The 12,603-nt window shown below is 33.5% G+C and overlaps 1 protein-coding gene across 1 annotated transcript in view; it reads right to left on the bottom strand.

The window, feature by feature from the left end:
- The window catches only part of LOC139867985 (uncharacterized), a 37,071-nt gene extending 30,184 nt beyond the window's left edge, over nt 1-6,887 (bottom strand). Inside the window, exon 1 of the mRNA XM_071856328.1 lies at nt 6,816-6,887. Within this exon, the coding sequence (XP_071712429.1) occupies nt 6,816-6,887 (72 nt within the window). The remainder of the gene's footprint in view (nt 1-6,815) is intronic.
- Between the last annotated feature and the right edge of the window lie 5,716 nt (nt 6,888-12,603).

The following is a 12,603-nucleotide window of genomic DNA, read 5'->3' on the forward strand; positions in this document are numbered from 1 at the left end:
TGAAGCAATAATTACTGGTAATTTAGATGTACCTTCGAGATAAGCATACTCCAAGTGTTTGGGTAGCTCTTTAAGCTCTAGTACGGGTGGTTCTTCTAAGGAATTTTTTATACGAAATCTATCTTCTTTTTTGATTTCCTCAAACGATTCCTCTTCCATGGGAATTTCTTCTATTATGGTCTCGTCATCCGTGACCACCTTCATTAACTCATCAAAATCTTTATCAATATTGAAGTATTCATTCTCACTTACCGGGGCTAACCCCGGGATATCAATTTCAAGTAGCTCCTTCAATTCATTCTCGACACAAAGATCTATAACATCAATTTGAAAACAAGAGTCATCGGTAGAAGTGGGTCTTTTCATGGCTTTGTCAATGTGACAAATTATTCTCTCGTTTCCCACACCTAGACTCAATTGTTCCTTTTGGACATTAATGATAGCATCTGCAGTGTTTAGGAAAGGACGTCCTAAAATGATAGGAACTTTTGTGTCCTCTTGCATTTCTAGAATAACAAAGTCGACGGGAAAGATAAGTGAGCCAACTTTTACAAGTATATCCTCGGCTATACCTATGGGAGTATCAAATGATTGGTTTGCTAATCGAATACCCATCCGGGTTGGTTTTAAGTCTCCTAAGTCAAGTTTTAAATATAACGAGTAAGGCATTAAGTTAACACTTGCACCTAGGTCGGCTAGTGCATCGTACACTACCGAATCACCCATCATACATGGTATGATAAAACTACCAGGGTCTCCTAATTTTGGAGGTACATTTTGTTTCTTTAAGATGGCCGAACATTCCTCATGGAGGAATGTGGCAGAAACGTCGTGGTATTTACCCTTCGAGGATATGAGATCCTTTAAAAACTTCCCGTAATTGGGCATATCCCTAAGAACCTCCGCGAGTGGCATGTTAATGCTAATTTGCTTAATCATGTCCGCAAATTTCTCATACCGCCTTGCGAGTCTGTCTTTCTTTAATGCTTTCGGGTAAGGAATAGGTTCCTTATGCACCTTTACTGGTGGTTCTTCACTTTTCTTTGGTATGGCCTCAGGTGGATCATCTTTCTCTTGTTTTTTATCAACTTGCTCATTTTCATCAACCGGTATTTGTAAAACAGAAGGAGATAAAGAAACTTCCGGGGACTTAAGAGTCTCCGGTTTAGTAGTTAAGCCACTTCTAGTAGTTATAGCATTTACATGCTCGTTCCTTGTTTGGGGGTTGTTGGGATTCACTTGAGTATTTGAGGGGAGAGTACCTGGTGGTCTCTCTGATAGTAACTGTGATATCCTTCCAACATCCCTTTCTAAGTTTTATATTGTGGCTTGTTGATTTCGGATTTGCTGAGTTTGGAGCTCTGCATTTTGCTCGTGCTTAACCATAAAATCTCTTAAGAGATCTTCTAAACCAGATTTCCTCTCAGGTTGAGGTTGCATAATTGCTAATGGTTGTGGTTGATTGAATGCTAGTGGTTGTGTGTGTTGGAAATTATTTTGATAATTTCGTTGAGGTTGATTTCGGTTATTTAAGTGATTATAACCTGGTGGTGCATTTCTTTGATTTTGATTTGGAAAATTCCGGTTGTTTTGGTAACCTGGATTTCCTCCTTGATAGTTATTGTTATTTTGATAGTTATTATTATTTGATCCTGAAGGTCCTCCTACTTGATAGCTATTTATAGGAGGATATTTTTGGTTGTTTGCTTCTATAGCTGGAAAATCACTGAAGTTCATTTCACCTTTTCGTAAGTATCCTAAGAAATTTGCTTGTTCTTCCATTGTACTTTGATCACAATCTCTAGTAAGATGGGGACCTTGGCACAGTTCACATCCTACTCTGATAGAATGCATTTCCTTGGTTACTTTCTCGATTTGTCTTGCTTGATTTGCTATTTGAACTTTTAAAGAAGCAATTTCATCATTGCTTTCAATACTAGCAACATTTGATGATCTAGAAAATTCTATTTCTTGATGCCAATTATGAGAATGGGACGCTAAATCAGCAATGATTGTGTGAGCGTCTTCAGGTGTTTTCTTCATGATCGAACCTCCGGCTGCAACATCTATATCTTTTCTAGTTGCCACATTGACTCCTTTATAGAATATTTGGACCTTTTGGAATGTATTCAACCCGTGTTGAGGACATACCCTAAGCATTTTGTTGAATCGGGTCCAAGCTTCATAAAGAGTTTCATTAGGCTTTTGCATAAAGTGATTTATATCACTTTGCAATTTTGCTGCTTTTGAAGCAGGAAAGAATTCTGACAAAAACTTATCCATCATATCATTCCAGTTTTCAATATAACCTTTTGGTAATGAGTCTAGCCAATCTCTTGCATCATCTTTTAAGGACCATGGAAAGATTTTTAAACATGCAACTTCATCGGTGACATCTTTGATTTTGAAAAGCTTGCAAATGCTTACAAACTTACGAAGATGCTCGTTAGCATCCTCATTTGGGGCTCCACCGAATTGACATGTATTAGTCACCATGTGTAAAAATTGACCTTTTATTTCAAAGCCATCACTCATCGTGGGTTGGATGATTGCATGGCCTTGACCTTTTCTTGTGGCCTTCATTAATGCTTCCATCGTTTGATTTGTATCAGCCATTTCTTCTTCTTCTTTAATAATCGGCTCTATGATTGGTTGAATTATTGGTTCAGAGTCGGATTCTAAGGAAAGTGACTCTAAATTTGTAGCAAGAGATTCTACTTCTTGAGCTCTTAAGCGTTCGTGGAATTTCCTTTCGGGTTCAGGATGTGAAGGAGTTAATTCAGCGTTGGAGGAACGTAAGTTCATACATTAATTTCTATTATGAGATCACAACACTAAAGGTTTATCTAGGGTTACCTACTTGTTTCTCTTTAGTGTTTTTTCGGTGTTTTAAAATTACTAGTACTTCATATTTCTTTTTGTTGTTTTTGTCCTTTTATTAATTCTTTGAGGTTCCGGATTAAGTTTAATGAGTTTAAGATTGACCGGATCATACAATTTGGGAAATTGTACAAAGAACTAAAGGATTTATTCAAAAACTTTGAACTTTCTTGGAAATGAATTTCCTCGAGAGGATCGAATAACATAAAAACAATGATAAAAACCTTTAAACAAACAGATTATCCTTCTGATTTTGCTCACGTTTCGAATAGCCAAAAGATGCAGCAGAGGGGCAGGATCCTTCTATTGACCAATAAAATTGGTGATCCAACAACCCGGTCCACGTACAAATCCAACTACTACTACGAATCAGAAAAATTATCTATTTATTTAACTGCCAACTCCCCGGCAGCGGCGCCAAAAAGTTGATGTGCGGAAACGTAACCTTTATTTATGAACGGATTTGAGTTGTTTTGTTACACGAATTGATTTATTGTATATGTGGTATTTTATAGATTTTAGGTTGATTTCACACATATATATAGGCAACTAGTCCTATCCGTGTAGTTTAGTTTGTTGGTAAATCCGATTCGTTCCACAGGGAGATGGAGTGTTTAATGGTTTTTAATAGTCTTTGATGTCAAACTTAATTAAAGGGGGTTTTGGATTAGGCAATTGTAAAATAACAGTAAAAGAAAATAACTAAAACTAATTTACTAAATAAAATTACAAGATTACAAAAATTAACTTAAAAAGGAACTAAATGAAAATAAACTAATTATGATGCATTAATTATGTTACTAAATGGTAATTAGTAAAATAGTAATTTTTAATGAAACTATATATTTAGAATTTTGTTTTGAGCAATTATAATAGAAACTTATTTAAATTAACTAAAATGCATTTTTAGTAAAACTAATACAAATTAAAAGGAATTTAATTAATTTACTAATTATAAACTAGTTACAATTTATAAACTTATAATAATTAATACTAATTTTAAGATTAAAACATTTATTAAGGTATTTTATAATAAGTAAAACTAATTAACTTAATTAAAATAACTAATAACCTAAATATATATAATTAAATAATTAAAACCCTAAATTTAACCCTAGCTGTACTGTAGCCGCGTCAGAGCCTTACACGATTCGTGTGACTATACACGATTCGTGTATGAGTAAAAAGATGTGACAGATTACTGTTACGAAAAATAATTGTTTTTATGTATTTTTTTATATTTTAAAAAGATAATTCGTAAATAATTTTAATAATACTTTTATAACAAATATAAATAAGATAATTGGGAGTGTTTACTTAATTGTGTCACCCCTAGGTCCATGGATTGTTTTAAGTTTTACGCCCTATTTAAAATGTTCTAGTATCAAACTTTACATTTTTCTCTCGAATAAATATAAAGTTACAACTTAACTAAATAAAATCTAATTTTCATTGGATTCTTTTTAGAAAGCTACTATTTCCTAAGTATTTAAATTGAGACCTAGCCTAGTTTTGACCTTCGCCAATACCTAAATTATAACGGTTTCCCTTTTTATAATTTCACCTTCATATAACTTATTGATATCACCCAAACCACCGAAGTTTATTTCTAAATTGGTGTCAATAACTTATCCATAAATTCGTCTAGATCATTTTTAATGTTGAAGCTCAATTTATGTAAATAAAAACAACTTTCGTTATTTAAATTTAATAAATTAAGTGGCAAGGGTTAAATACCTAATTACAAAAAAATGGTTCTTTTAACTAGGCTCAATATTAAAAATACTAAAGTTACATTTTAACTTTTACTAATGGTAACAATCCATTTCACTAGGGGCTCTACATTTAAGCAAACACTAGGGAAATTTAGCTATTCATTACACTAAGGTAGACATAAAAATATAGATATGCAAATATAATAACAACGCTAATTTTAACAGAGTAAACTTACTAAAATATCTTCACTTGTATTAACTTCAAACGGTAGAAAAATTACAATAATAACACCCCTTTCACGCGTACAATAATACCCTTAATCACGAACAATACCCCTAAATAGTACAACTATTTTTAACCTTGAACTAATAGAGTAATAAAAATTACAGAATAATAACTTGCGTATAATAATTGTATGAAAATATGTGTGTCTTCAACTCTTGATAGTACTCCGTATTTAAACTGATCCAAGTAGTAGTAGGTGAACATGTTGATTCTTTGCTGTAGCTCATTTTAAGAAAAGAATTGTTTTAAAAATCATAAAGTGGCCGCCCCATTTGCACGTTTCTGGAAACTGTTTGGCCTAACATTACACGAACCGTGTAGGGATACATGATTCGTGTAAGAACAATAATCTACACGATTCGTGTAGCTATACACGATTCGTGTAAGAGTAATCAGCAATTTTCTTCATTTTTCTTTTTCAGTTGTTCTTTGTTGATCCCGTATTGACGTGTACTGATTTGGCACTTCTTATTTGAACTCTTTTCTTCTTTTATCTTGTACTTTAATTCGGATAAACGTTTCTTGATATAAATTTGGTTACAACTATCGTTTTATCGTCGAATCTTCAAATAGCAAGCTCTTATCCACTTTTGTCGTTTTTCTTGTGAAATGCGAATTGAATGTCTTTGTAGATGATAAAAACCTATGAAATATAAGTGATATTGCGTCGAATAATATGTATGTTTAGAGCAATATCAGACCCTTCCCACAATAGACAAACGAAGACAAAAATAAAGAAGATAAGAACACGAAGAATTAACGTGGTTATATGTAATTAACGGATTGATTACTTTAATCCACGGACCAAACTAGAGAGATTTTATTGATAAATTTCGCGATTCAATGTATGGGTAACAATAGAGTCTTTATATAGGCAAAACTCAACAAGGAAACTACTTAGGGAGCAAGCCAAACTCGATTCTGGAAAGTTCCTTCCATCAGACACACATCATGGCCGCGATGCCTTCATCCCGGTCGCGATACACTCCCCCCAAAATTGGGTCTCGTTCTGTCATTGCATCGCGGTCGCGATCCGCCCCTGTTTTCGCGAGTCTTGATTGTTTGAATCTCTATCACACTCCAACAATCTCCCACTTGAAGGAGTATTTAAACAAACACAATCTTTATCAACCCAACACTTCAGCAAACTAACCAATATAGTCGAAACACCATACATACCGCCAAAACGCCATTTGGGACACACACACTCGTCACATATGTCGGAAGAGTAGACTTTCGATACAAGGTCTTCAACACTTCTTGTTACAATCGATACATCAACTCTCTATCTCTCTAATAGGTCATCTTCTCTCATCAATTCATGAGAAGACCAGTTGAGGCAATGCAAAACCTCTACTTGCCCATCGTCACCACCTTAGTAAGCATGTCCGCGGGATTTTTCGAACCAAGGACTTTCTTCAAAATTAAAGTACCATCTCTTATATGATGTCGAATAAAATGATACCTCAACTTGATGTGTTTCGTACGACTATGAAACACCGGATTCTTCCCAAGATGAACTGCACTTTGATTATCACAATACAAGACGCAATAGTCTTGTCTTTTACCCAGCTCACTCAAGAAGTCCTTCAACCACACAAGCTCTTTAGTAGCTTCCGCAATAGCCATGTATTTGGCCTCCGTTGTAGATAAAGCAACACTTCTTTGTAGTCGAGACATCCAACTAATCGCCGTCTTCCCTAATGTGAAAACATAATCCGTAGTGCTTTTCCCCGAATCATCACATCCACCCAAATTAGCATCCACATAACCTCTAAGTATGACATTATTTTTAGTAAAACACAATCCCATATTAGAAGTACCTTTCAAATAACGAAGAAACCATTGACCGCTTCCCAATGCCCTTTCCCTGGTTTAGACATATAACAACTTACTACCCCCACCGCATGGGCAATATCTGGTCTCGTACAAACCATGGCATACATAACACTACCCATAGCCGATGCATACGGAACATTTTCCATCTCCGCTTTGTCTTCTTCCATTTTAGGTGATTGACATTTCGATAACCTTATTGAGCTTCCCAAAGGCATAGAACGAGCCTTTGAATTCTCCATGTTGAACCTCTCTACTACTTTCTCAATGTATTTAGTTTGAGATAAGTATAGAGTTCCTTTCACACGATCACACACAATACTCATCCCAAGTATTTGCCTAGCTCCACCAAGGTCTTTTATCTCGAAATCATGGGAAAGTAATCTCTTCAACTTGTTGATTTTGGACATGTTAGAACCCGCAATCAACATGTCATCAACATACAATAACAAGATGATAAAAGAAGACTTGAATTTCTTCAAGTAGCAACAATGATCGGCTTCACATCTTAGGAAATCAATCTTCTTCATAAACTCATCAAACTTCAAATACCATTGCCGAGGTGCTTGCTTCAATCCATACAAACTTTTCTTTAGCTTACAAACCCATTTCTCTTTACCCTTTACCTCAAAGTCCTCGGGTTGCTTCATGTAGATCTCTTCACGAAGATCTCCGTGTAAGAATGCGGTCTTCACATCTAATTGCTCTAGATGTAAGTCTTCGGATGCAACTATAGCAAGTACCAACCGAATAGTAGTCATCTTAACTACCGGTGAAAAAATCTCGTTGTAATCAACTCCTTCCTTTTATTGAAAGCCTTTGACCACCAACCGAGCCTTATATCTCTTCTTGCCATCCAACTCATTCTTTAGCCGATACACCCATTTATTTTGCAACGCCCTTTTATCATGAGGTAGTTTCACTAGTGACCAAGTTTTATTCTTCTCAAGTGACCACATCTCTTCTTTCATGGCAAGCTTCCATTGTATGGATTCTTTTGATTTTCTCGCCTCAAAGTAACTCTCGAGTTCACCATTCTCGGTATAGAGCAAATAGTTTGTTGATGAAGAATACCTAGGATTAGGCTTGGGCACTCTAGTAGAACATCATAGTGTAGGAGCAATCGGTATGGTTGGACCGGTTCTATCATCATCCTCTTCATCACTAGAACTCCCACTGTGTTCGGAACTTTCACCGCTATCTGAACCATCTTCATCATTAGCATTTTGTGACGCCTCACCATTATTCGGCAATTCATTGTTACCCGAACTTCCACCAGAACCTACAAGATCATCAATAGAAACATCGTCAAAAGTAACATAATCCAGTTTAGGACTCCCCGTTTTCGGTTTGCCATAAACCGAATCTTCATCAAAGGTAACATCACGCGAACGAACCACTTTTCTAGCTTCGTTATCCAACATCGATAACCCATCTCATCCGAACCGTAACCAATAAAAGTACATGTTTTTTACTTAGTCTCAAGCTTGTCTCTATCCGCATCCTTGGTCTTTACATATGCATTGCACTCAAAGATTCTAAGATGACCATAACTCACCTTCTTACCTTGCCATTCTTCCTCGGGAAATCGGAAACCCAATGGTGTTGAGGGTCCCCTATTAATTAAATAAGCCGGCGTACTAACCGCATCCACCCAAAACATCTTAGGCAAACCGGTATGTAGTCTCATACTCTTAACCCTTTCATTCAACGTACGATTCATACGTTCGGCGACCCCATTGTGTTGTGGTGTATTCGGTACCGTTTTTAACATCTTAATACCGAGCTTTGCAAAATGGTCTTTAAACTCAAGACTACTATATTCTCCTCCATTATCCGACTTTAAGCACTTCACTTTAAATTAGTTTCATTCTCTACCATAGCTTTCCACTTCACAAAAGTATCAAATACATCGAATTTAGCTTTAAGACTATAAACCTATACCTTTCGAGTGGAGTCGTCGATAAAGGTGACATAATAGTGAGAACCTCCATGTGATTCTACATTCTTTGGACCAAACACATCCGTATAAACTAGCTCCAATTTCTTCAACTTGGGCGCATTCCTGGATTTCCTAAAAGTCACCTTCTTTTTCTTCCTATATATACATGGTTCGCAAAACCCAAGCTCCACTTTCTTCAAATCCGAAATTCTCTCACTCAAAACAAGCATCTTCATACCCTTTTCACTCATATGCCCGAGCCTTCAGTGCCATAGAGTAGAACTATCTCCAACATTAACCGTAGCAACCACCGTGTTTTCATCAAACACCTTAACCATATAAAGCGTTCCCCTTTTATGTCCACGTGCCACGACCCTACTACCCTTAACCACCTTACATTGGCGATTTTCAAAAGTAATCGTGTTACCTTCCTCATCTAATTGACCAACCGAGATAAGCTTCCTTTTTGTCACACCCCCAAAATGGACCAGGGGTAATTGTGACCAATCATATCATAACACAGTTGTATAAGCGAGAACGACTCTAAATGAGACGTTATATTTTTAAATAAACAGCGGAAGTATTATTCAAAGTTTTACATCATAAGAGTACAGTAAATGGGAAATGTCTAAATAAAATGATAAATATGAATGATGGATTCCATGCAAGCAGCAAAGCATACGTCAATCATCTAGTAGCAAGTAGCAGCTAGCTCAATCATTACCTGAGACAAAACATGCTTAAAGTGTCAACCAAAAAGGTTGAGTGAAATTCACAGGTTTATAAATAATATCCAAAGTTTTAGACCACAAGATTTAGTTTAAAGTTGATTGATATAGAAATATCAATCTAAAAGTGTTGCTGCATTTTGTAATATCGCTACTAAACAAGTTTACCCTATGACACCTTGTACTGTCAGTGTCGTGGAATCATTATTATGTAACCAAAGACCAACGGTCGAATGGTTAGAGATGTTACTCTCAATAGACCTACTCACAATAATTAAGTTTGCATTTAAGCGTAGCAATTAACGATATTACGGTAGGGATTTAGCATGAATCAAAGCATGACAGCATAGTTAACAATTTAGTACTTGTGTCTAAGCGTAAAACAGTTATAAAGCAAGCATGTGTCTCACCCCAAAAGTTATAAAACAGTTATGAAACAGTAAAAAGTGGGGCTATGAAGTTCACCTTAGTAGCACACGAAAGAATTGAACGGAAGGACGTGACCGAGATCTCAACCTAGAGATAGAACGTATGATCAGACATTGCCTAACAGACAATAGTATATAGTACTATATTGATAGTAATGGTTCACTAAAGAATTTCCATTTTCGGAAGTTTACTATTTATGGAAAGTTTCCACTTATAGTAATTTTCCAATTTTAGAAAGTTCGGGTTAATCTTTAGCAAGACGTTGTATAACTTTACTCAAACTTCGTTGCTATCAAATAAGTCAGGAATGACCAGATGTAACCGGGGGCCCAGGACTCTTGACCAGAATCTAAGTCATGGCATTCGAGATCCACAAGCTTACCCATAAATGGCAACCTAGACATCATTCACTTACGACCGTGAGTAGCGATGAAGTTCACATGAATTATACATTATCTTTGATTAACCTTCACTTTAGGTGTATACACACAACGAATTATTAATGTACTTAATAATTATATATGTGATAATATAACCTAAGTTTTATTTAATATTTAGTTATTATACCTTAGTATGTCTTATATATATTAAATATAATTATCTTTAAATAAATACCTAAATTACTTCAAAAATAATAGTGTTTTATTAATCGAATATTATTCAAAAATGTCTAAATAATAAATTAAATATCTAAAAATTACATACATAATTTTTATAGTCTTAGTTAATCATATAGATTAGTAGAAAAATTTAAGAAAACGTTTTTATTATATTTTTGTATTTATTTTTGTTTTTACCCTTAATGTATTCACAAAACAATTTTAATTCTACATAATTACTAAATAAACCCAAATAATTATTTTTATAATTTTTATAAGTTTCTATCAGTCTAATAACCTGTAGAAAAATATATTTAAAAAAATATTTTTTATTATTTTATATTTATTCTTAATTTACCTTCGAATTACATAATAATAGAGTTTAATTATATAATAAATACCAATTTGACTCAAGTAATTATTTTTATAATTTTTTTCAGATCTATATAAGTTTTAAAAACACAGAAAAAAATTATATATATATATTATTTTTGGTTAAAAGTATTTATTACGAATTTTACATTGTTTTTACGTTTAAACACTACATAATTCGTATTTAATTATAAATAATATTCCATAAATTATCAAAATTATTTTTATGCATCATAACACTTATAATATTAATTATAACATATAAACATAATTAATTTCGAATTTTACAAAGAATATACAATAAATATAAATATAAATGACAATATTGAAAAAAATTAATAAAAATAGAAAGTACCTCAAATTTTCTTCAAGGTTTTGAGAGAATAACTTAAGTTTTTGTGTTTGGCAAGAAAAAATGAATGAGGAGCCATGTATTTATAGGTAAAAAATGGTTGGTGAAAAGAAAAAAAATAATAAAATAAATGTGCTAATTTTGACAAAATAATAAAACCATGTTAAAAATGTTTTTAATAAGTTTTTATTTTTGAAAATATTTAGTCAAAATTCATGGGCTCATTATTTAATTTATAAAAAAAATCTTATTTCTTTTTATTTTTATTTTTTTATAAGCTATATATAATGATTAAAATAATTTATTATTTAATTAATAATTATGTTACATATAGTTTTAAATATAATACGCATTAATATTAACTAAAGTTATTTTATATAATTAGTGTAAACTTTAGTTAACAGAACGTGTCGACTAAAAATAAATATTTGATCAACGTCGAATTTATTATATATTACGTATGGATAACAACCCTATAGTCAAATTAGTCAATTCAGGCATGGAAATATGAGGGTTGTTATAGTACCTACCCGTTAAAAGAAATTTCGTCCCGAAATTTAGTTGTTGCCATTAATCGGTTTTGTTCGTACATAGACGAGGATATTTACGTTTTATTTAGTTTTCACGTTCCCAGGTATGCTCGGGGCCTTGCGTGAATTCCAACGGATAGAATATTGTTCTGTTTCAAGAATTAAAATCATACAAACCATAATTTCTACAAGTTCTTCTACGAAGTGCATTTTATTATTAATGCGGAGATCATTCAAAATGATGATGTTATACAAGTCATTTCAGTAAATTGGATATATAAAATGTGTTATGAATAATATCGAGTTCATTTAAACCTTGAGCGTTTATGCCACCACGCTAGGGAAGACAAAATAGAAAGGAGTTCATGAAAATCATAGTCGTGAAATTTGATAGAGATTGTCATTCTTTACAACAAGAATGATGAATATGAGTTGAAAATATTGTTTTATCAACATTGGATAATATGGATAAAACGATTCGATTATAGGAAGAGTATAAATGAAGTTATCTTAAAAGTTTGAAATAAGGAAATATCAGTTTGCCTTAACTTTTGACATAATTAAAGGTGATTTCCGGAATTCAAGGGATTTAAAGAAAATCTTTATAATCTGTATAAGATTTGATTCTCCGGTAATTAAGGAAATTAAAATTGCCTTGATTGTTGTGTCTAGAATTTTGCTATAAATTAGCTTCTTTTGTTTCATTATCTTCACCACTTATATACTTTCTTTCTCGATTCATACTTCCAAAGATTGTGAAAATGCTCCATCCAGTTCTTATCCTGGATATTTTTCTGACTATCGTTTCTGTCATTCTTCTTTTTCATTTACCCCAGAGGAATCTGTTTACTTCTACAATTACCTTGGGGTTATAGTGTTTTTAATTCTCCCGTGTCTTTATGTTGCTATACGCATTGATATACACGGTTTGTAA

Source organism: Rutidosis leptorrhynchoides, chromosome 9 (assembly GCF_046630445.1).
Source record: "Rutidosis leptorrhynchoides isolate AG116_Rl617_1_P2 chromosome 9, CSIRO_AGI_Rlap_v1, whole genome shotgun sequence".
In the NCBI taxonomy this organism is placed as follows: Eukaryota; Viridiplantae; Streptophyta; class Magnoliopsida; order Asterales; family Asteraceae; genus Rutidosis; species Rutidosis leptorrhynchoides.